General features: G+C 59.4%; 1 protein-coding gene and 1 long non-coding RNA gene across 3 annotated transcripts; both read right to left on the bottom strand.

Annotated features, from left to right (window-relative positions):
* Window positions 1-4080, bottom strand: LOC137148242 (uncharacterized). Its single transcript, XR_010918481.1, has 2 exons — window positions 3998-4080; window positions 1-1385 (listed from the first exon to the last, which is right to left on the bottom strand). It is a non-coding gene; the product is annotated as an uncharacterized lncRNA (long non-coding RNA).
* A 445-nt stretch (window positions 4081-4525) lies between these two features.
* On the bottom strand, window positions 4526-23784 carry LOC137148240 (peptide YY-like). Of its 2 annotated transcripts, XM_067540885.1 has the most exons (6): window positions 23580-23784; window positions 22913-23099; window positions 9419-10156; window positions 6709-6896; window positions 5724-5804; window positions 4526-5052 (listed from the first exon to the last, which is right to left on the bottom strand). In XM_067540885.1, exons 4-6 carry the CDS (start codon window positions 6894-6896, stop codon window positions 5028-5030), a joined length of 294 nt encoding a protein of 97 aa, XP_067396986.1. In that variant the 5' UTR covers window positions 9419-10156; window positions 22913-23099; window positions 23580-23784; the 3' UTR covers window positions 4526-5027. The 2 variants fall into 2 exon arrangements, with proteins under 2 accessions (XP_067396986.1, XP_067396985.1); XM_067540884.1 differs by lacking the exons at window positions 9419-10156; window positions 22913-23099; window positions 23580-23784 and having other exon boundaries at window positions 6709-7335.
* Between the last annotated feature and the right edge of the window lie 899 nt (window positions 23785-24683).

The following is a 24683-nucleotide window of genomic DNA, read 5'->3' as shown; positions in this document are numbered from 1 at the left end:
ATGTCACCCTCCGCTCGCCGCGCCCACGGCGCTCATCCTTTCCAGGCAGTGGGTCGAGGTCCCCGCACCCCGCGCTGTCTCCCCATCACAGCAACTGTCTCTTCTCTTTGCTTAGCTCTGGGAGGGAGCCAGGAGCTAGGAAGTGGGGATGCATCCCAAAGACAGACGGGGCCAGCCTGGCTCGCCAGTCCCGGCCTCTGCGGGGAGCTCAGCTGTGCCAGGAGATGCCCATCGGGACGGTGTGCTAAGGGCAGACCTGCCCTGGCACCTCCCTGGAGGAGGGGCCGTTTAGACCCCCCAAAGTCTCCTTCTCCTCCCCCAGCCAAGCTCTGGGACCCCCGCAGGGCGAGCTCCCGTGCAGAGACTGGGCGGCCCCCACGGCAGTTTCCTGGCCAGGAACAGGCCCCCCATTGTTCAACGCCAGGGGAGGTGGGGTTAATATTTCACCAGGCCAGGCTGAGCCCATCGCAGAGAGCTGCCCCCACCCACCGGCGGAGAGCCAAGGGGAGGAGGGAGCCAGGCCTTCCACGGGGGAGAAGGGGACCCACAAGACACCCCCACTGGGCCAGGAGGCTTCTCGCCCAAGGCCACCCAGTGAGTCGGTGGCAGAGCCGGGCCTAGAACCCAGGAGTCCTGACGTCCCATCCCCTGCTCCCAGCACCAGCCCCCGCGGAGTGGGTCTCTCCCCCCAGCACTCTCCCGCTCCATGCATGCCCCCGCTGGCTCCTACTGCTCACAGCCGGGACCCGTCCCTGCTGTCCCCCCCTTCCCGGCTGCGGGCGTGAGTCGAGGAGAGAGGGGCAGGGCGCCCCGGATCTCTGGCCCGCCCGCACGCACAGGCGGGGGGTGGGCAGGATCGACCTCCCCGCAGCTCGCAGGCCGCTGGCCAGAACGGCTCGGGCCACGGGCAGCTTCTCTTGTAGATGCCCGGAACCGCCAGACCCGTGTGTGTGGGACCTTCCCTGCCCGGGTACGGAGATACCATGCGATTAAGGCGCAGAGGAAAGCCGGGGTGGGGTGGGGGGTAGTGGGGCGATAGAACCAAAGCCCCTTGGAGGGGGACGTGGCCTCCATCACAGAAGCAGCCTGGCCAAAAGGGGCTCTGCAGCCAGCCCCAGCGCGGGAGAGACGAGGCGGCCGTTGCAGAAGAAACCGGGCGTCCGTCAGTGGGTATTTTCCTCCAGCAGGTGGCAGCCCAGGCTAGCCGCAGCCCGACCAGTCCTGGACACCCCACAGCCGGGCCGGGGTCACCGGCAGAGTCAAACCCAGTGGGCCCAGATTTGGGGACTGGAGGCTGTGGAAACGTGGCATTTGGAGCCGGTGCAACCTCCGGTGGGAGTCCCTGGGTCTCTTTCCGGTGCCCGCAGTCCAAGGAGGCCGGCAAACTGGGAAGCGGGTCAGAGACAAGAGCGAGTGAGCTCCGCGGGCCTCGGTAGCTTCCCACAGAGGAGGCGAAGGGGTGACTTGATCCCCGGCCGGCCGTGCCCACGTGGGGGATAGGAAAACTTTGCTATCGGGCTCTGCGGTCTAGCAGGCAAAGGTCTAACGCCCCGCGGGACACATTCAGACTGCAGTTCTCCATGGCTCGCAGGTTACGTGTCCCCTGTCGACTTTGTTCGAGAAGATCGGCTCCTGTCCAACCAGGAATTAATCCAGAGAAGCCCCCAGGGCCTGTGCTAGCCCAGGAGCGTTAACTGGATGACCACAATGGTCCCCCTGGGATCTAGGAAAACTGGGGCGGTGCCCAAAGTGGAATAAAGCCAAATCAGGGCACACGACTACCCCCAAAATCTGTGAGGAGGGAGGGGCTGTAACTACCCCAGCGAAAGGGCCTGGTGTGTAGCTGTCTGCGTGTTTCTATTCCTTCCCTGTCCCCGCCACCACCATGAGGCTGGCCCTCAGTGAGGTCACGCCCATCCCCCCCAAAGGCAGAGGTATAACCAGCCCCTCTCCCCCACTGTGGAATGCTGCTCTGCGGAAGGTAGTTCAAGCCATGGCCCCCCCAGGAGTAAGTGCATGGGGCAGATGATCAGGCCTAAGACACACCCCCAACCAATGGGTCCAGAGTGCCAAGGATCAGCTGGGAGGGCAGGACTCAGCTTATCAGCAGAGGAGCCAAAGGCAGTGGGGTTCGGCAGGCAGGGCATCGGCCTCAGGAGACCCAGGGCTGCTCCTGGCTCTGACGCTGATGTGCAGGGCGACCCTGGCAAGTCACTTCTCTTGGCCAGGCCTCTGTCTCCCCTTTGTCTTATCAATTTAGACTGTAAGGACCCAGGGGCAGAGCACATCTGTGCAGCACCTAGCGCAAGGGGCCCTGACATCAGCCGGGGAGTTCTATGGGCTACTAGAATACCTGGCATTCACTCTCAGGCATCACAGCCTCACAGGAACCGCACTGCAGACTCGCACCCTCTTTGGGGCTTTACTTAAAGCCCCAGCTCCCGGAGTCCAGGGATTATGAGTAAAATCTCAGCTTTCATATTAAAAAAAAACAAACGTTTTTAGACCTTATGATTAGGAGAGAGCCACAGAAGTGTGACAGGTGTACGCCCTGCGGGCTCAGAAAGCAGCAGGTGACCCACCCCGCTCCCACAGCTCAAGTTTTTGTGAAATGTCTCAGGATTTTTCAAGCCAGTCCTGTGATTTTGGGGGTCTGACCAGTGATTTTTGAACGCTGGGGAGTTGGGGAGGCTGGCAGGCAGGTCTGGTCACAGCGTACGATGGCAGAGCCGGGGAGGGCGGGGATGGAGGGCAGGGGAGGCAGATGCAGCATCTTCATCTCACCAGCGCTGGTGCTGCTCTTAAAGCCCCAGCTGCTGGAGTCAGGGGAGTGGATGAAATGCAGCTGCGCTTTTTATTAAGCACACTCCTAGCCTCACAGTTGCAGAGCAAATCTTAAAAACAGGATACAGAGGGGCAAATAGAGAGAACCCACCCTCGCCTGGGAGCTTCCAGGTTTGCTTTTTTTTAAATTCACGCAGGGGGTGGGGGAGCCACACTGCTTTTGGCTCTAGGGATCAATACAGACACAGAGAGCCCCACACGCCCAGGTTCACCTGTGCAAAGCCAGCTGGCTACAATACCCCACAGCACCCACCCCCAAGGGCTCCTTCGTGACGGCAGCTTGGTGGGATTCAGCCCCTTTCCCAGCAAGCATTTGGGGCCCAGGCACACTCCCATCCGCGGCAGGCCCTGCAGACCAGGTGCTGTGCATGCCAGGGGCAGGGCACAGCCGGGGAGAGGCTGCTCTTATGGGCACTGTGCTAGGTAACTAGGGGACTCCCAGCTCCTGGGCCACCCAAGCACCTTCCAGCCAGCGGCAGATCCACCCCTCCGCATTGTTAGCGGCAGGCTGGGTCCTGTGGGACGGCACCCAGCCCATCGCCATCCACCTCGCCCGAGAGCTGCGTCTCAGCCGGGCCAGCAGATCAGGCCCGGTGCAAATCGAGGGCCCAGATCCTGCCCCATCTGGCCACAGCGCCGCAGCCCCTGCTTTACGCCAAGGGAATGTCAGCCCTGTGACAAGGGCAGTGTCTCAGGGACACCTTGGGAGGAGCCCCCTGGAGACACTCTCTGCCAGGACTGGTGCAGCACGTCGAGTGCCGCTGCTGGGGGCAGGTCCCGGGATGTGGGACCCACGGCCAGGACGTTTGGAACCAGTGGGGATGAAATCCAGGCTCTGCCCGGCCATGAATCAGCCCTCACACTCGCTGACCAGCTGCAGACGCAGCCCCAGCGGGGCCCCCGATCTCTGGGGCCATCAGGATTAGCCAAACGAGCTCCCTGCCTAGAGCTGGGAATCCAGATCGAGCCCTCCCCACACTTACCCAGCCATCTCCACGCTAGCCTTCCAGCTCCTGGACCCCAGCCCTGTGCTCGCCCACCCACCCAGCCTGCCCGCCTCTCCACAGCCCAAAGAGGAGACCAAGAATCAAACCACTCTCCCGCCAGGCCCCCAAACCGACTCCCGGCCAAGCTCCTGACCCAGCTCACTTACTGCCCTGGAGGCCAGCGGGCCGTCTCCTCTCTGCTAGGCAGCTTACACCCCCCTGCCTGGGAGCCTGGGCTCAGAAAACAAACCCTCCAAGGCCCATTGCAGGGGAGCCTTCTCCCCCTCCCCGCCCCAGTTTATATCCAGCCCCAGCACTGGGGAGGCGCCGGGGAACCTTGATTGCACCCAGGTGCTTTTGGCCACAAGCACCAAACTGTCCCTTAAAGGGGTAGTGCAGCCCGCCCTGCGACACATCCCTGCACACACACGCCCACCGAGTCTGCCTAGCATCCAGCTAGCCAGCCCAGATCTATCTGTCCCCCCCATCGCCTTACACACCCCTCTGCCTCCCCAGCCCGCCCCACAGACACCCCGGCTCTCTCTAGACCATGGCGTTGGTGCCACGGGCCCTGGTGCCGGCCTCAGTCTGGCCCTTTCTTTGAAGCCGCCTTGGCCCCTGTAGTCCCGGGTTCCTGGCCCTGCGGCCTTCGCTGGGGAGGGACAGAAAGACACCGGAGGGCCGCGCTTTCTGTTAAACGTGCTCTTTATTGTGGAGGCAGAGACCAGAGAGTCCAGTGGAAATAGAGATAGAAACGACGTACAAAATAAAATCAACTCAACCCGGGGACGAGCGAGAAGTCGGCATTCAGCCGCTCAGACGGGCCACCGCACACAGACATCATCACAACTACCACCCAGAGCGGCCCCCGCCCCCCCGGGGTGCACGTCCGTCTCCACGACCCCCCCGCCGCGGGGGGGTGCCCTCGGCACTGGTCTGTCCTCCGGGGCTGTGGGGCAGCCTCTCCAGGTGCTGTACGGGGGGGAGGCTCGATGCCTCGGAGGGGGGCTGCAGTGGGGTGGGGGAGGGGGCCGGGAATGAGGGGGCTGGAGGGGTGTGGAGGGAAGACCCTCTTTGCAGAAAGATTTCCAGCTCCTGGGGGGGTGAGGTGGGGGGCTCAATTAAAAATGCAAATGACACCAAAAGAATCGGAACATTTAAAAACAGGCCATGGGGGGGCGGCGTGGGGGGAGCCCGTCACCACATATTGGAGTCCTCGTACCTGCCGGAGAGAGCGGGGAGTTAGACACCGGGGTGGCATCAGGCAGAGCCCCCCACCCCACCGGCCCCCCTCCTCGAGTTCTGCCCCCTTTTCTTCCCATCAGCCTTGTCCCGTTCTCTCCCCCCACCCAGCAGCTAGTCCCTGACCCCCTGAGCAGGGTGGAGAGACCCCCCCGACCCTTGACAGCCCCCCACCACCCTGCCCTTGGGGTGTGCTTTTCCCTTCCCCCAGCCCCAGGGCAGGCCTGGTAAGTAGGAGAGGGGTTGGGGTATGCGGGGATCCATGCACCCCAGCCGAACCCCCCGCCCCCCTCCCCGAAACTGTTCCACTCATGTAGGACCCAAGCCGTGGAGTCTGAATCCAGATTGCAAGTCCCCATCCCCAGGGCGGGGGGGTCTCCAGCCTGGGAAAGGGGCAGGGGTTGATGCGGCAGCTCCAGATCGCTCAGATCTCGGGTCCCACGAGCAGCCGGTTCCCAGGGCGCGTTGGGAGGACAAGTGGGGTGGGGAGGGCGTTCGCGCTGCGTCCCATGGCGCCTCGGACCCTGGCATAGGCAGGGATCATTCCCAGGCAGCACCACGGCTCCAGGGCATCCCCCGCCACCCTAGGGTGTGTGGGGGGCACCTCACTTTAGAGCAAAGGGAACCCCCGGGGGGAGGGGGGGCGCTCACCGCGATCTGCCGTTGTGGTCGCTGCTGTCTCCGAAGAGAAGCTCAGACATCAAGGCCTCGGGGCTGGATCTCTTCCCGTACCTGGTTAAACAGAGCAGTGGATTCACGAGCCCTGCCTGGCCGGGGGGAGGCCCCAGAGCCCCGGATCCCCCCCACCCTTACTGCACCTACTCCAAGATGGGAGACAAACGCCAAGGCATGGGGTAGGGGGGAAGGGCCGCAAGGCATGGGGGGTGGGTGGGGAGGGTGAGTGTGTGAGAGGACGGGGGGGGTGTAGGTGCGGGGGCTAAGGGCCTGGAAGAGGAGGGTTTCACACAACCCCTGCTAGTTTGCAATTAGATTGTATTAGCCCTTGTCTAAGGGGCTCCCCCGGGGCAATCTGTGTTGATGGAGCTGGTGCCTAATGTGCCGTTTCATGGCTGGCGTCTCCGTCGTGCTCCCCAAAGGACCCCCCAGGGGCCAGCGGGACCCGGCAGCCAGCCTGTTCCAGGGGCTACGCTGGGAGATTATCCAGGTCAGAGGGAGAATAAAAGCCGGGATTCTCCCTGGAGTCAGAAGGTGGAGCTGGGAGTGAGGCCGAGAAAAATCTAGGGAAAAACAGGCAAAATCATGCCCACATTTGCGCGTTCAAAAAGATGCACCCACGCATAACCACCCACAGGGTGCAGACTCCTGCACAAGTAGGTACAGAGACACACACACACACACACACCCAGCCTGTGCACAAAGCCCACGGAGTCTCCCACACAGCAAAAACACGCCCCCGGTCACAGCACAAACACACACCTGTCCTGATACCCACACTGACACAAACACACACACACTCTGTGTGCAAACCGGGACCCTTGCATGCAGACACATGGGCACGGGCAGCACACGCTCCCACGTTCGTGCGAAAGCCACGTGCACAAACACAAGCCCGTGCCCAAACGCACACGGATGCACAAGCGTGCACAAGCGCGTGCACCGCCCAACCTGCACCCACCGCTGCCTTGTCACCAGGTTGATGTAGTGCCGAAGAGCAGAGAAGTATTTGGCCATTTCTTCCGGGGAGGCGTCATCCCCGGGGTTCTCTGGTTTGGGGGGGTAGGCCTCCACCAAGGTTCCCAAGCAGAACAGCACACAGAGGGTCACAGCCACCAGCACGGGCCAGAGCTTCAGAGAGGCGACCATCTGAAAGAGAGGCAGAAAGTGGGGTGACCACGCCATGCAAATATAGGCATGGCCCCTTTCACCCTCTCCGCCGCCCCCTTCTGCGGAACAGAACCATTCGGAACCATTTCTGCCGGCCAGCACGTCCTGCTGGCTTGTCTGAGACTCCAGGGATGCCCGGGGCAGCTCCAGCTCCCGCCTCACAGTGCGGTCCAGTGGACAGGGCACCGCGGGAGACTCGGGAGCGCTGAGTCCTGGTCCGGGCTCTGCCACTGACCCGCTGGGTGACCTTGGGCAGGTCACTTCATCGCTTTCTGCCTCTTTCCCCTCCCGCCCTTCGGGTGTCTACTTAGATTGGAAGTTCTTAGGGGCAGAGACTGCCTCGCGCTGTGTGTCTGTGCAGAGCCCAGCACATGAGGACCCTGATCTTGGCTAGGTGGGGCTAGAATACAAATAATAACAGGGCTGGCTGTCCAGCTGCAACGGGAAGATGATCCTTCCCAGGTCCTTATAGGACTGCTTGCTCCCTGCTCGGACAACAGCCCAGAGGACGTTTCCACGTACCAAGAAGTGGGACAACCTATCGCTCCTGTTCTTCCCCTGCAAATGCATGGGGCAACTGAGTTACCGAGCATCTGTGCAAAACAAAGCCGGGTCCTGGATTCTGTCCCCCTTCCTGCAGTTCCACATGGGGCCTGACGTTCATCCCCCACAGAAATCTCCTCTCATTTATGCTGGGGCAACCCTCCAGGGCCTCATGGTTGTAACGAAGAGGTGAATTTGGCCTTCTGTGCCAACGCACAAAAAGCTGGGACTTTCGAAGGAGCCTGAATGAAGTGCCCCGCTCCCACTGGCATCCCATAAACAGGAGTTGCTTTTCCTACCACTCCAAGGCAGCCAGATCTGGGGTGGAACACAGCAGCTCTTCACCACGGACAGCCAGATTCTGCTGTCACCTATGCCTTTGTAACACCATTGACTTGTGTGGCATTCCTCCTGATTCACACCGGTGCAGCTAAGATCAGACTCTGGTCCTACATTTCTATTTCATGTCTGCATTGCAGGGGGGTGAATACTCTGATATCTGGGGTGGTAAAGGTAGATTCCCAAGCACCATATCAATTCTTTTACCCACCCAGACTACAGATACAAACTACGTCTTTAGGACCAGACTCTGATCTCAGCTACGCCACTGTAAATCAGCCCCAGAAGATAATGAATTGCACTGGTATAAATACACACAAATCCCTATTCTTACGTGTGCATCTGTATAGTGAAAGTATTATTCTCATGCTATTTGTGTGCACGGTGCTGTACAGATAAAAGAGGAGGGGCCCTTTTGTGCCTAGGCATGCTGCACGTGTCCATAGGTGCGTGCCTTTCTCTAGATCCATATTGCTGCTGACTGTGTGTGTGATACACATTCTGAGCGGGTCTCTCTCTATTGAGTTTCTCTGCTTTATACGTATTGTCGAGGGGGGAGGAGGGGGTGTCGTAGGCCACGCTCGGGAAGAGGCCCCCTCCGCACGTCCATTACCAGAATGGCTTTGCATCCCAGCCAGACGCTGCAATAGAACAGGCCCTGCTGTGAAAACGTCCTACGGCGCCAGTCGCCCGTTACGTTACACGGGACAAGCTCCGCGCTGCTGGGGCTGTTTCCCAGCCCCCCTGTGGTAGAGGATGCCACTGAAATCAAGTGTTTGAAAGGAAGACGGCAGAGGTCGGTTTACCCCGGGTGCAACCCCACTGATTGCCACGGGCGTTACGCCGGGGCTGAGCTCGGCCCTGGCACGCTTGCTTCCCTTTAGGAAGCATGAGATCGTTCTAGCCGTTCCCCTGGCCCACTTTTCCTTGAGACGAATACTCATCCCCTACACGGGAGGCTGTATCGCCCTGCGCTGACGGGCTCCCTGGGGAATGAGGAACTGAGACACAAAACAGGAGAGATTTCGGGGTGGGGCGGGGGAGGGAAAGCGAGATGCTCTTCAAACCCTCCTCCTCAGGCATCACCCCAGTCCTCTCCCCCCAGGCTGTCTTTGGTGTTATGTTTTGTATTAGGTGTATGCATTATTAGGTGTATTATGGTAGCACCTAGTCACTCTGGGCCAGCCCAGGACCCCAGTGTGCCAGGTGCTGTGCATTATTAGGTGTATTATGGTAGCACCTAGGAGCTGCAGGCACGGCCCAGGACTGCAATGTGCCAGGTGCTGCGCATTAATAGGTGTATTACGGTAGCACCTAGGCACCCTGGGCCAGCCCAGGACCCCAGTGTGCCAGGCGCTGCACATTCCTACCCTGCATGGCCAGTAACTCCCCCGCTGCCCCCACCACAGAAGCTGATGGGCGCTAGAGACGTGGGGTCAACCCCCCACCCTGTTGCCCAGTCTAACTGGGATGGCCCCACCCCATGGGGGTCTCTCCGCGTCCCTCGGGGAGACCATGCCGCCCTCCGACAGAGCCTCCTTAGGACATGCCGCCCCAACCCCCCCCCTTTGCTCAGCTTTACCCCCTCCCGGGGCAGCGCCTGGCCCCCAGGTACTCACCGCGGGGAGGCGTCGGGGTGCGCTGCCGGCTGGATGCGGTGGCAGAACCTGGAGCGTCTCGTCCCTCTTGCAGCTCTGCCTGTGCTGGCTGCTCACCACCCAAGGGCTTTATAGCCCTGCTGGCGCGGGGAATGAAGGCAGGATGGAGGCTCCTCCCTCGCCCCCCCTCTCCCCCCTCCCCCCGCAGCACTCGCTGATTAATGCGCTGCCATCAGCCACTCCTTGTGCCTCCCCAGGAGCGTGCGGGGTCCATGCCACAGGAGAGGGGAGGGGGATGAATGGATGGTTGCAAGGGGACCACTCCAGCCCAGCTTCCCTTCTGAAGGACACGGGGGAGGGGGACAAGGGGGGGCGCACGGCTGGAGCCTGCTGTGGTCGGGCACAGATTGGAACACAGATTGGGGGCGGGGGGTGCCACAGTGCCGGGACTCAGGAGTCAAAGGGGTTGTAGCACCGAGGTCCTGCTCACTTGGATTCACCCGGGATCCCCTGGCCAAACCCCCACATCTTCTCTGCATCAGATCCCCTCCGTCGTCTCGGCTGGACCCTCGCGCCCCGTCCCAAACGGTTGCGTAGCACCGCCAGGCGCGGTTAAACAGCCGCCACATCCCGGCCCAGAGGTGGCTGCCCTTCAGTGGCGGGGCAAGCGGTTCCGGCTGGGCGGTGGGCAGAGTGTGACTGGGTCTGACCTTCGAAGGGGTCCCTCAGGCGGGACTGACCACACACGGCAACATCTCTCTGGATAGGAGACAATGGACGACAAGAGTTGGGATGACGGGCAGGCAGACAGACAGAAATCAAGACAAACAGAAAGAGAAATGAAGAACGAGAGACAGATAGCCGTCAAACCAGCTTCTCTGGTGACTGGCATAGAACCGAGCATCTCTTTCAAATTCAGATCATCTACTTCAACCGCCTCTCAGCTCAATCTCCCTTTTCCTTCCTGACAAGGATAGACAGGTGCTCAGCGAGCTCCTCCGACCCTCACTCTTTAGCCCCCTTCCCCGGGACCTGCCATAAACTCAACCCTTGTGTCCCTGGCTGCCGGGATTAGAGCGCGTTTCCACATGCCCTGCACGCTCCGGAAGGCGCGGAGAGCCACAGGGAACGGCCTGGGGTAGGATCAAGCGTTTGTTGCCACGTATGCAGACCGCAAGCTCTCCGTCTGTGCGATACCCGCACCGTGGGGACCCAGCCCCGATTTGGGGATCTCTAGGGGCTGGAATAATAGATACTAATCCCGGGTGGGCACTAGGAGGGAGTTACGCAAGGGATCCCAGACGCCGCTAGCCCTGGGCACTGCCCCACACCAGCGGGTATCCTGTATGCGTCGCATAGTCTGGAACCCGTTTCCGAAGCGTTCGACCGGCACCGTTTTCCAAACCCTCCCGCTGGAGAGGCAAGGTTGCCACAATAACCTGACTCCAACTGGCCTGGCCCGCGGAGCGGGGGGGACAGGGGACATCCGGGGACAAGGCACCAGTTCCTAGCCCTGATGGCTCACGAGATCTTGACTATGATCCCCCTGACCACGGCACAGGACTGCGCTGCCTTAGCTGTTTTTAGCGAACTTCCTTTGAACAAAGCCAGCCGGGTGCGTCTACACCTGCTGCAGCCGCCCTTCCCCGTGGCAGGACAGACACCCCCTTCGCCGTGTCCCAGGCTGACCAGCACGTGGCTCGGTGGCAGATCGCGCGGCTCTGCCGTTTGGTCCCCACCCCAATCCGTGCAGGTCGGCGCACCCGGGGCGGGCAAGTGCCCCCCCCCCCCCCCGTCTCACGCCTCGCAAGGCAGTTTGGGGGACTGGGCCAGCGGGGGTGAGGGGTGGAGGGAGGCATGGCTATAAATAACCAGATGTGCAGACGGAGTGACTCAGCGGCGGAGGAGGACGGGAAAATAAAAGGCAAACTCCTCCTAAGCTGCTTACGTGATGCAAATGGCGATGACACAGGATTCAATTTCCAACTCCGCCGCTGACTCCCCGGGTGACCTTGAGCAAGTCACTTAGACCCAGATCCTCAAAGTTATTTAGGCGCTGAACCCCCCTGGGAGCAAGATGCCTGCACGCCTTTGAGAATCTGGGCCTTAGTCTCTCTGTGCCTCAGTTTCCCATCTGTACAATGGGGATAAAACCATTGCCCTGGTTCAGAGGCGGGGGTTGGCAGGATAAATCCATCCACGTGCTTGGAGCTGTGTCATCAGCTTGGAAGAAAAGGTCCAGGGCTGGAGAGAATAGACAGCGAGAGCAATTCAAACACCTAGCAAGAGACAGTCCCTGCCTCCAAACAACTGCCCACGGAAATAGATGAGGCAGACACAAGGTCAGACAGGGAAACTAAGTCACAGAATAAGGGACTTGCCCATGGCCATGCCCTGAGTGGCAGAGGTGAGACAAGCACCCAGGTCTCAGTACTCAGCCCTCACCACTGGACCACACTGCCACTCGGGAAAGCGCAGAGGCAATTCACTGGGGATCTCCCCTGGGTAGTCACCTAACCAGCCACGCGTGCTCCATTGACACGGGAACAGAACCGGCGCCCTCGCCTAGCCAGGCGCAGTCACTATTTCCGAGGCGCCCAGCTCGGATGCTTGAGACTCCCGCGGCCAGAGAACCAGCCTTGGTGGCACAGGGCGGCACTCGCTCAGGAGTGGGAAGTCTCCGTCCGTGGGTGGAAAAGAACAGGCAGCGGCTCCGGGAGCTTTCCCCAGTCCATCCCTCCTGCTCGTGGGGAGCCATGGGAGCTCTGCAGCACCTGCGGGCGTGGGCCACCTTCCCAGCTCCTAGGGCCTGGCTGAGTGATCCCCTCCGGCAGCCCACCCAGCACCCGGGACAGTTCCAGCCCAGCTCCTACTACGGGCCTGGCTGCACAGAGATGGCAGAGGGGGGTCCCACCCCACTCCATCCGTGCAGGTGAAGGGACCCACCCAGGAGGGGGGCATGTTGCACCTGGGATTAGTCAGTTCATCCAGGGAGCCTACCAGCACAGCCCAGGGGCAGAGCGGGCAAAGAGAGCCAGGGCTGTGCGACTTAGCAGCACTGCCAGGACCGGCGGCCCTAGCACCAACACTGCAGGCGTCCCCAGGTCCCCAGCTCCATGCCAGAGCTCTGTGCAACACAGGGGGAGACAGGGCAGCTCCCCTGATCCTCGGGGCTGGTCTGGTTAGAGCCACCTCGGGGCTGCTTTAGCCTATGTCAGCTTGTGATGACCCCCTAATGCACCATTCTTCTTGCCACACACCCTGCACACACCACTGAAATCCCCTCCCCCAGCTCGGGGCAGCTTTATGGCCCAGTAGGTCGGGCACAGACCGGGACTAAGAAAAGGTGGGTTCTAGCCTAGGCTAAGGAGAGCTTGGCTGAGTCACATCCCCGCACGTGTGCCTCAGTTTCCCCATCTGTAAAAGGGGGAACAGCCACCCTGACCTCCTTCATAAAGCGCTTCGGGCTCCAGGGAGGGCAAGGGCTACATAAGAACGCCGAACGATTATAACTGGAGACCAGGCGCTGGCCGTAGGCATCCTGGAGGCTGCTCCTTTTCAATTCAAGCGTCTCATCCCTTGGTGAGCTGCTAGAACCACAACCGGCGATAGCTGAACGCCCACCCTGGCTGCCCACCCCCTTATTGTTAATCAAGTTTATTACAGCCGTGCCTGGAGACCAACCAACGTTGGGTCCCATTGCGCCAGGTGCTGTACAAACACAGGGTCCCTGCCCAGTGCTGCTAACAACCAGGTACGGGAAAGGGACAGAACAAGAAACCAGCCCCCGTCTCATTTATTCTTTTCCTCCACTCTGGAGCGTGTTTCGGTGCCTGCTTCACAATGGGACAGCTGCCAGGGGGCAGACAGGACCGGGCCAAGGCGAAAATCAGTGCTTGAGTTAGCCCAGCTGATTGCCGTTCGGCTGCCCGTGCTGCACGGGGGGATGGGCGGAGGCAGTTGTCGAGTCACTGAGGCTGGTATCCCACAGAGGCCTGGGGCACCCAACTCTCATGGACGGTCCATGGGAGTTGTGAGCCTCGGTCCCCTTCGGAAATCCCAGCTTGACCATCCAGCTCACAACGCGGCACCAGCACAGACCACGGCCCTGGCGGCCTCAGCAAAGAGGCTGGGGGTTGAACAGGCCTGAAGATGGATCTCTCCCCTTTATGCCGGAGGAGTCCCTGCAGAGCAGGGTTGGCTGCACATACCCTAATCCCCAGCGCTTACACAGCTCTTTCCAGCAGCAGATCTCAAAGCACTGTATAAAGAAGGCCAGTGTCATTATTCCCACTTCTATAGATGGGGAAACTGAGGCACAGAGGGATGACCTGACTTGCCCAAGGCTGCCCATTGGGCCAGTAGCAGAGGCAGGAATAGAACACAGATCTTCTGAGACCCAGTCCCTCTGGGGTGTGGTGCCGGGGGTTGGGTTGTGCCCTGGCATTGTGTTTGCTGGCAGAGGACTGCCCACTCCGGGACTGGCACTCCATTTCCTTCCGCCTCCACACTGAGCGTTTGATAAAACTTCATTAAAAGTAAAACCCCGCATAAAACAAGTCGGGAATGATTTACACGCACACACACGTATGCAACCGCTCACGTGGCCAAGCAGCTCATCCTCCCCCCACCGCCCCATAATTAGAAAGGTGAGCGCTCAATTAATCACTGCTTCCCTACCCGATCTCTCATTAAGACTCTGATTATTCCATAAGAAAGTTTCCTGGTCCGATCGATAGTCATCAAAGCCCCTTTATGGACTGATGAGTTGCCCTTTGCAGCTCAGTTTCATGAAATGCCAACTCGGGGGGGAGAGGGGGAACTAATTCGTTATAGGTTTGGCATTAAGAGCAAGGGGGCTGGATCCCTGAGAGATTGGCCTCATCCCCTCTCAGGAAAAATTCTCATCGAAGTCCAGGGGGAGTTTTCCTGGAATATGGACCAAGCCAAGAGCTTCAATGAATACATTTGCAATGTAACAGCCCTTCTCAGGACCCGGTCTCAAAGCAATTTACAGTCATACCTTGCTATTATTAATCTGTATTTTATTAATTCTTCCCGGGCAGATGGGATAAAGGCAGCTCCTGCCCCAAATATCTCCTCCCCACCCCTTTGAGGCTGGTAAATATCATTTCCCCCCTGCTCCAGATGGGTCAACCGGGCACAGAGAGGTTAAGACGGGCGTTTTTCACAACCCCTCCCCAGCTGAGCACGGTGGTGCTTTCAACCCAGGCCAGCCGGCCCGGCGGGGGGAGAGATTACAGCTCCGGTGCCGCTTTCACTAGGGCCGGTAACTTGCCCTCTTTGGAGCCAAGATGCAAGCTAAGGCATTGATAGTCCTCCAATGCCTTCCCACAATTCCCCCCCTGCACCCAGCGGGACAGATGAGTTCTCCCCCAAGTCACTCAGAAAGAACGACGGAGCGGCTCAGCTTCTAGGGCAGCCCAAAGCACCGTGGGATATGTCCTCCGAACGTGGCAGGGAGGACACCTTCCCTCGGGCCAGGCTTTGCACCCGAGCTGGGCTCACGTGGGTGCTCAGAGCCGGGGCCGATCAGCCGGGCGGACTAGAGCGAGAACGCAACAGCTGGAGCATGACCCTTGGCCAAGCTCCCTACCACCACATCGTTTAACGGAGGTGGGCCAGACACCGGAGCAGTGCCTCCATGTCCGGATGATGGAGGGAGTCCAGCACATGTCCCAAGGGCTGTTTCCAGGTAGGAAAGTCCGTGGAATCAGCTCCATGGGAGAGGAAGCCCAAGAAGCCCCATTGGGAAACCGAGTCCGAAGAGTTATGCTCCATCCCGGCAGGGAACGGAAAGTCTCCATGGGACCCTCTGGTGGCCAATCAAAACCCACCGCAGGTTGCAACTATTCATAAACCGTCTACAGGCCAAGAATCTTCCACACGAATGGCGGGGCAGATCGCCGAGGATAACAAAGACGCTGGGGGGAATCGGGCCGTGTTTGCAGAACGCTCCAGAGTCAGAAGAACAGAGAGATTTGTTGACTTCATCCTAGAAACGCTGCTGGGCTCCAGAAGTCGGCCAGCCCACCCCTGCCCACGCTGAGGCAGCAGGACCCAGTGTAACTAGAGCATCCCTGACAGGTGTCTGTCCAACTTCTTCTGACAAAGCCCCAGTGAATCAGGCGCTAAGAAAGTCACGACGCTTTTTGATCCAGTAGTGGCGTCCGCAGTTTAAAGTGGCGGTTTCGGTGCAGTCAGACGTCGGCATGTCAGCTGGGCACTCGGCAGACGCTCCCCGGGGGAGGGTCCGGTCTCAGGTTTCCCCTCAAGCCTCCTCTGGGTGCCCCCCACCAGGAGCACCAGCCCCGGGTTCACATTCGCCCCCAGCCCCTGCTTTCAAGTGTGCGGGCTGCTGTCCAAAGCCGGGCAGTGGCGCAGAAGAGACACCACGCGGTCCGCTTGGCTCGAAAAGGCAGGCACGGCAGAGGGGAGACCGGGCCAAATTTGCGTGACGTTGCGACCCCATGGGCCAGGTTGCGACACCGCTCAAATCTGTGACAACCACTATAAAAAGTCGTGCGTTAAAAACTTATAGTTTCCCCAAGAAAGCATGGCACACGCTGGTCTTACAGCCCAACCAGCGAGGGGGCCTGCACATCCTCCTTTTGGTGCCGGCTCCAGTGCTTACCTGTCCTGATACCTAGGAAGTTTTCCCCACTATCTAACCGAAATCTCACTTGCTACAAAGTAAATTGATTCCGTCTCGTCCTGCCCTGGGTGGACATGGAGCGCCATGGATCTCCTTTAACACACTGGGAGACTTATGTCCCCGCGCAGCCGCCTCTTCTCTAGACAAAATGTTCCCATTTCTTTCAACCTTTGTCACAGACGTTGCTTTCTAAACCTCTTATAATTCTGGTTGATTTTTATTCAATCCAAATAATTCCCCACAGACTGAATCAAAGGTGAAATGGGAAAAGAAAGAGACAGACTGAAAGAAAGAAAGAAAGAAAGAAAGAAAGAACCATAAGCGCCATTCCAATGGGAATCCTTCGGTGTATAAAGATGTATCAATTTGCTGGAGTAACAAACAGATCTGATTTACTATAGTTTAAGCCACACAGCACAGATTATGCCTCAAATTGCGCCTGGCCTTCTGTTTTAGGAGCATGGCAGATGCCCCTTCTGTGCCCTTGGTGGGTTACGTACCCAGCCCCTGCCACGCTGGGGAACTCAAGGCCAATTCAATCAGGGAAGGAGTATGAGCTGGTGGTAAAAGCAAAGGGCTGAGACTCAGGATTCTTGGGCGCTGCGCCCAGCTCTGGGTGGGAGTGTGGACTAGTGGTCAGAGCAGGAGCCCGGCTTCCTGAGTTCTATTCCCAGCTCAGCATGGTCTAGTGGCTACAGCAGGACCCCTGGATTATAGATCCGCTCTGGGTGGGAGTGATGTCTGGTGGTTAGAGCAGGGTCAGGATTCCTGAGTTCTATTCCCACCTCAGCTGCGTGACCTTGGGCAAGTCACCTCACACCTTTCTGTGCCTCAGTTTCCCCTTTCATAAAATGGAGGTAATGACACCCCCTCTGCCCTGTTGTGGGGTTTAATGAACCAATGTTAATAAGATGCTTTGAGATCTCTGGACAGGAGGGGCAGAGAATTATTACACACACCAGTCCAAACCCAGTTATTCCTTTATTTCCTATCCCATCATTTTAAGTAGACAGAAGCAAATACTCATTGCCCTCTGATACGGCCCTGAGGGGGTTTCGAAGGGTCGAGCCGGCATGAGCCACATTGATACATCAAGACCCAGCTCCGTACGCAAGACACATGCCCCCGAGAGCCGACGCGAGCGCCTGCCAAATCGTATCATAGATATCAATTACCAGCCAGCAGCTCTGACAAAGAGACGTTAAAAACCCCACCAAAGAAATAAAGCCAACGCTTTGCCGCAGAGGTAACCCAGAGCTGAACTCTCCCATTCGCACTAATCGCCCCCGTCGGGAAGCTGACCGATTTAAGACATCTATATCTCCTCTTGCTGACAGCCCTGGAGTTGGGCGGAAATCAGCGATGGATTGGGAGCTGGGGCCATTGGGAGCATCTCTCCATCTCCCACACGCACAGCTGGAAATAGACACAGAGGATGATGCTCTGGGGGTCAAACAGCTCCCCCTTCCCCCCCCCACTGTTGTGTTTGAGTGTTTTAGTTTGATTGCTTGTGAGTGCAGGTGAAGCATGAAGCGTAGGACGTGCACATATAACCAGGGGTGCAAAGGGGTGTGTATGAACAACAGAGTCTCACACACACACCCCAACATGGACACGAAGCTACGTTTTCCTCGATCCCGCCACTCAAACGATCTCAGATCCACTCTGCTGTGACACACATTTACACACTCCTTTAGACACGCTCACCCTTGTAAACTCTTCATACACACCCGTTCACACCCGCACCCTTCCACACCCCCACATGCTCTCCACACTAGCACGCACACACCTCACCTTTTGCACTAACACACTTAACCACTGCTCTCTGAATTCACACACATCCAGACAGGGGCTGCACTCACAATCTCTCTCCCCCCCCCCCCCCCACACACACACACGACACCCACTCAGTTACCGTCTCGCCTATGCTCAGCTCTCTCGCACACTCACAGCTCCTTCTGGAGGTGAAACCCCTTTGCACGCGCCTCTTCCTCCATCCCACTCAGCAAGGGGGCGTCAAACGCCATGGGGTTGTGGGAGCCGATGCATTGAAGAGACCGGAAGGACCGGGGCTGGTGCCTGTCACGACGGCAGGAGCGGGACCTTGTTCTCCAGTTCAGCGGAGGAGGAAGTAGGGCCAAGCATCCTCGTCTAGATTCTCGGGCTGGCAGGGCGTGACACGCTCCCCTGCTCCCCACGGCCCGTCTCAACCACACCAGGAAAGCGCGCGCTCCAGGGCAGGCGTAGGCACAGGCTGGAATGCACCAGCCATTCGTGCAGCGAATCGGAGGGCCTCGGGGTGTGCCAAGCCTGGCCGCAGCCCGTGGAGACGCGCCCACCAGCAAGGCGGGTGCACAAGCATTCCCGGGACCTTGCGCATGCACTCCGCCAGCGGGCCCGTGCAGTCACACGCCTGACGGCAGTGCAGACCTGTCCTCCGGCAGAGGTGGGCGCCGGGGTTGCATTGCAAACCGTCAAAGCCATTGCAAACGGGGGGGGACGGACCCGTGTGTTGAGGCTCCCAGCAAATCTGGTGTCCAGGTGAGACACGACAAAACTCACCTGGCAGGTGGTTGAGCCCTGACCAACTCGTCAGGGAAGTGGCAAAGGGGATTGGTCCCAGCAGCAGGTGGGAAGCAGGGTCAGGGCCTGGCCAGGTCAGAATTGGGGCTCTGGTTCTGATGCAAGCGGAGCAGCTAGCACCTCACTTCCCCCACCCTCCCACTGCTGCCAATCCAGGCCGCTTAGTATTCCAGCGCCTGCCGCCTCCCCCCGTGCCCGCTTGCCTCTGCGTCAGCCGAGCGCTGCCCCTCGCACACCCAGGCCTGTCCCTCTGAGGCACAGTCCAGCTACATGTCAGCCGCTCTTCGCCTCGGATGACGGGCGCGTCGCTGCCCCCGACCGTCTGTCAGGAAGGATTTACCGGCCCGGCGCTGGCCTGTCAGAGCGACTCAGGGAAGCGAAGGGAGCAGCTCGTGTGGAGGCAGCGGGCATGTGGCACAGGCAATGGGGCAGGTGAAGGGAAATGTGGATGGCAGAGAGGGAGAGGAAGTGTGTGGGGAGGGACAGAAAGACAGGCTGGGGAGATGCAAGGAGTAGGGGCAGCAGCAGAAGCAGTGGGTCTAGCGGAGAATCCACCCTGACGCTCCCCGGAGCTGGGACTCACACAGCACATGCCTAGACATAAAGCCAAGGTCCTGCCAACCTCAGCGCAAAGAGGTGAATGCTGGTGTCCTGGTCAAACGCAAATGTGGGTAACATCCATTGAGCCTGCCTAAACCCCCCCTTCCCAATCATCTCGGATTTCAACTCTTTCCCAAATTCTTCGCTCCCTGCAACGTTCCTGTAAGCCGTTAAACGGCCACCCAGGCCCACCCCAGAGGTGGCTGCATTTGAGGGGTAGGCACACATGGGACTTGATCGTGGAAGGCTTGTTGTGCCAGCTCACCGGGGCGGCACAGCTCTGCGACCAGGTGGTGCCGATCTTTCTCACATCGGATGCTCTCCTGGAAGGTGAAGCCCTGGATCCCGCACCTTGGCCAGAATCGGGAGAGTCGGGTAGAGGCCCCCAGGCCTGGCATGAGAAAAGGGGGAGCCGGGAGCCCTCCTGGGCTGCTCTGAATGCCCAGAGACCCCTGAGAGTTCCTGTGTCAGAGGACAGCTGGGTTTTCCTTGGGGTGCGCAGGCCATGCAGCTGGCGCAGCACCACAGTCACTCCGTGGGTGTGTTAGTCAAATCACCACAAGGCCACGGCAGCATGGCCGCCCAGGCTAGCCAGCAGGGTGCAGGGCCGCCCACCGGCGCTCAGTCTGCCTTCCACACGCCTGTCATCTGGTGCCAGCACGGCCGCTGCCAGCCCTCATATGCCCCAGCCCTGGCATTTACGCTCCCCTGACTCGGAGCCAGAGCCGTGTGTCTCGGGAAGGTCGGGGCAGAGAGGGCGGCAGCCTGGTGCGGCGTGACCCTCCCGTCACTCCGGAAGAGCTCCGGCGTGCAATGGCCTCGCACCAACCTAGTGCCCCACACAGCCGAGATGATGCTGAAACCTAGCCAGCCCTGTGAACCCAAAGCCACCGTCAAACCCCGGCGCACACTCATGCACCTCTGCACTCACACACACACACACACACACACGAGTGCACACACATCCACACCTCCATGCGCGTGCACACACACACTTCCACGCACGCACAGATACACACCTCTGCACGCACACACGACACATAGGGGCACACGCAGGGCAGGGGAAAGGGAGCGCGCAGAGGCACCGCACCGGCTTTTGCTGCCAGCACGGCGAGGCCGTAGCCACAGGCCAGCCTGGCGGGGCTGCCGCGGAACCAGCTGAAGTGAAGTGATGGGGGAGGAACCTGGATCACACGCCGAGGATCCGGGATCCTTTGCTGGATCGGGAACCTGCCTGGGCCTCCCGGCCTTGGACCAAAGGGCCCTGCGGTCGGAGGCCTCCAAGACTGGGGAAGCCTCTCGGCTCAAGGTGCCCCCAGGATGGTGCCTCTCAGATTAGAGGGTCCCCCAGGGTCAGGGCTCTCGGAGGGGGCTTCCCCGGACGAGGGGCCTTTTCCCCACCAGCCCAGCGCAGCCAACGCGAGCGAGTGATGGAGACAGACGGGGAGGGAGGAGGCGAGTGGGGAGAGAGAAGAGAAGACGGCCGGCACGCAGACAGAGATGGGGGGGGGAAGATGCACCTGGCCAGCTGCGGTGCACACGCCCTGCCAGGGAACATGGAGAACGTTCCTGCATTGGCCAGCGCGCCTCATTTCCTTCCTGCGTTTAGCGCACGGCTGTAATTAGCCACACGCCTGAGCGGACGGCTCCCTTCCCATTCCCCAGCAGGCCCCCAGCCAGGGGAGCTAACTCAGCCACAGCCAGGCAATCGCAACACGCCCCGTGCCTGGTCCGCGGCGCCGGCGTCTAGACGCTCCCGCGATAATAAATAAGAATCTGGCCCCACCAGGTTTGATTCAATCCCAAAGTCCTGCACTGAAGCCCCCAAACCGGGATGTGAGCGGCTGCACGGGAGACGGGCCGGTGACTTTCTGCTGCAGCGCGGGCCAAACTGTTCCCCAGCGTCTGCCGACTGCGTCCTTCGTTGGGAGGCAGAGGAAGAACTTCCAGTTCCTCTCAGCCGCTCTCCCTTGCGTGGCGCCAGGGGACGGAGCTGGCACGCCGCAGCCGGCTGGAGCTCTTGACTCTGCCCGGGCACTGCCAGCTCTGGGGGGTGGGCAGGATCCCCTGCTGGTTTCTCATGCAATGTGGGGTCGGTTGGTTTTTTGGGAAGTGCCTCGCAGAAGCGGGAAGGATGCGCCGTCCCCACGGCGGAGAGGAGGAGAGTGGGGACCGGGGGGCGGGGGAACACGTCCCGGCAGGTAGTGCGGAGAAGAGAGGCAGTGTGCCTTCAGGGGGTAAAAATGAAGCCAGGGATACAGATCTTCAGCTGGTACAAACCTACCCAGCTCCACACATCAATGATTATCGATATCACAGTAGCAGTGAGGCTCTAATCAAACTTGGGGCCCCAGGTGCTGCCCCCCGACAAAGAGACAAGACAGAAGGGGAAGCAGAGGAAAGCAACGTGACCAAGGTCAGCCAGAAGGTCAGTGGCAGAGCTGGGATGAGAACAAGCCTCGTGCACTAGACCATGACGCCTCCAGAGCCAACGGGTGCCATGCAGTCCAGCTTAGATACATACCTGGCCCCCATTACCCGAGTACCTCACGATCTTTACTGTACCCATCCAGCCAACCCCCCGGGCGGCAGGGCAGGGCTGTCATGCCCATTGGACAGATGGGGAACTGAGGCAGGGAGAGGTGACGGGCCAGATTTCCAAAGGTCTTCAGGCACCTAAAGATGCAGACAGGCGCCTAGTGGGATGTTCAGAAGTTCCCAAGCGGGTCAGTTACCTACGATCCATTGAAAGCTATGGGAGTCAGGTGCCTGGAAAATCCACTGGGTGCCTAAATCCCTTTGAATGTCTGGCCCCGCGGGACTTGTCCAAGAATCTCCCAGGAATCCTGCAGTGGAATTGAACCCCGGTGTCCGGCTTGCGCTCCAGCCCAGGGAGAGAGGGCGGGGGGAGGGAGGACAGTCCGCACAGACAGAGATGGGGTGGGAAGATGCACATGGAGCAATTTCACCTTCTCTGCTGATTGACACCAGCTGAACCTCGGCCCCACCGATCTGCATGAGCCATCAGCTATTCGCGGGGCCGCGCTCTTGATGCTTACGTGCAGCCCTGTGGACGCCCCGTGCGACTCGACCCCCAGAAATCCCCCAGCCCATAGATCAGAGCCTGCCAGTGGGGCAGCCCATAAAGTCTAAATGACCTTTAAGCCCATTCAACGGAGGGCCTGTCCTGCCCTCGCAGGGCTGAACTAGCATCAGCAGGAGCGGCCACTCCAGGGACCCTCCCTTTTCTGGGGGTGCCACCCAAAATCTTCTCGGTGCAGAACCTCCCGGGAAAATTGTAGAGCAGGGCCGGCGCCCCACCCCACTGCCCCCCTGCCCGAGAGAGAGAGCACTCAACCCAGAGAAGGAAGCCACAGCCCCCACGCAGAGCTCGGCTCTCTCCGTTTGAGGAAGGCGCCCAGCAGGCAGGAGTGGCTGGGTGCCTCGAATCTTTCCAGTCCATTTCCTAAGCCATTAGTGCCGCTCGCTTGAGCGGGAGAGGCTGCAGCTCCCTTGACAGCAGCAGGGGGGACAGGCCAGGGGTCAGCCGTAGGAGGGAGCGGTGGGTGTCTGGTCGGCTCCCAGGCCCCGGGTGAGATGGAAAAGTTCATTGCACACGGCGCCAGGCGGCTCTAATAAGCCGGCAATCTCCTCACCTGCTGCACGCCACGCGGGAGATTGATTTGCTTTCACGGAACGCCTTCCCCGTGCCCTTTGCAAAAGCCATGCCACCGCAGCGACCGGCTCGCACGCACTCCTGCCCCAGGAACTTAGCTCGGAGTTTCACCCATCACAGCACACGGAGTTCGAGTGACAGCATCAGCCTCCTGGGGTCACTTTCATCTAGGGTGACCAGACAGCAAGTGTGAAAAATCGGAACAGGAGTGGGGGGTAAGAGGTGCCTATATAAGACAAAGCCCCAAATACCGGGACCGTCCCTATAAAATCGGGCTCTCTGGTCACCCTACTTTCATCTCCCAGGAAATGTCCCACAAAGATTCGCCCCAACCAGGCCGCGGGAAAGGCAAAGAAAGCAGCCCCCTGCCCCCAGGAGAATTCATCCCAGGTCTCACACCAGATGCAGTGCGCCTTGGGGAGTTTTAATGGGGAGGCGACGTGCAGGGTCTTTACACAGAGTCTCAAGTTGCTCGGCTCTGCTGCTGCGCCCCAGGCCTGGTCCAGTCTTGGGATCACCCCCTGCACCTCCATCCTGTGCGGCAGCCTCCCATCCCGGCCCCTCTATCTCAACTCACAGCCCCCCTGCTATTCCTGGCCTGGGCTCCCACCTCCCGCCCAGCTGTGCCAGTGCCCCTCCCTCCTAACCTGCAATCTCCTAATGAGCCAGGACCCAACAAAGGCATCGTAACACTTGCAATGAACAGCTCTGGCCAGAAACAAGAGGGTAAGAAACAGCGCACGCTGCTATCTGCCATCCAGCAGTTCTAAGGTCTCCTCTGCCGTTTGACTCCCTGCATCCACACAGACTCTATTAATAACCCAAGTCGTTGCACCTGGGGCCAGTCAGATGGGGCCAGCTGGGGAGCTGCAATCGCAGCCGGAGTGGACGTGAGTGGGGAAGGTTCCCCTCGCCCAGCAGAGCACGCTTTTCCTCTCTGCTCAGTTTAAACTCCCAGCCCTGTGGGCGCTCAGAGAAATGGGGGGGCTGGGGCCTGAGACAAAGTTATTTACGCGTTAAGACAAAATCGATGATACTTTCTCATTTTTTGCTAAGTCGTTAAGTACTAATTTGAAGCAGAAGCTCAATCAATAGGAAGAAGAAAATGCACCCCCCCCCCCCGGGAGGAGGAAAGGCTTGGCAGTGGAGTACAGTTAGCAGAGGCTGGAGGAGTCAGGTGCTGTGATGCGATGGGGACTGCAGCACAGACCGCATGGGCCGGGACTGGGGGAGATTCATGCTGCGTCTACACTTAGACGTTAGATTGGCCCAGCTACGTCACTCGGGGCTGGGGAAAATTTCACACCCTGAGTGCTAGGGTCAACTCCTCATCGTGTATATGCAGCCAGGCTGATGGAAGAATTTCATCGACCAGCTACTGCCTCTCGGAGAGGCAAATTAATCACATGGATTGGAAAAACCTTCCATCGATGTAGGAAGCGTCTACACTGTGGCATTACAGCAACGATAATGTAGCTACGCCCTTCGCTTGTCCGGCCACAGCGCTTTAGAGAGGAAGCGCGGTGCCACTGACTCCATTTGACAAATGGGGAAACTGAGGCACGGAGCAAGACGGCATCACTTGCCCAAGGTCCCGCATACAGCTGGTCAGGAAAGAAAAAGTCGTCCACCAGCAAGTTTTTCATCAAACAAACAAAAAACGTCTTCAGAGTTCTCCACAGCAAATGTCGACGTTTGAGATGAAAAATTGAAAACCCAAGAAACTGGGGCTGGAAAAAAGAAAATGTTCA

The sequence above is a fragment of the Emydura macquarii genome, unplaced genomic scaffold (genome assembly GCF_026122565.2).
Source record: "Emydura macquarii macquarii isolate MOO-44397 ecotype Brisbane River unplaced genomic scaffold, CSIRO-AGI_Emac_v2 contig_629, whole genome shotgun sequence".
Taxonomy (NCBI): Eukaryota; Metazoa; Chordata; order Testudines; family Chelidae; genus Emydura; species Emydura macquarii.
This window is presented reverse-complemented; position numbering and strand designations above follow the sequence as displayed.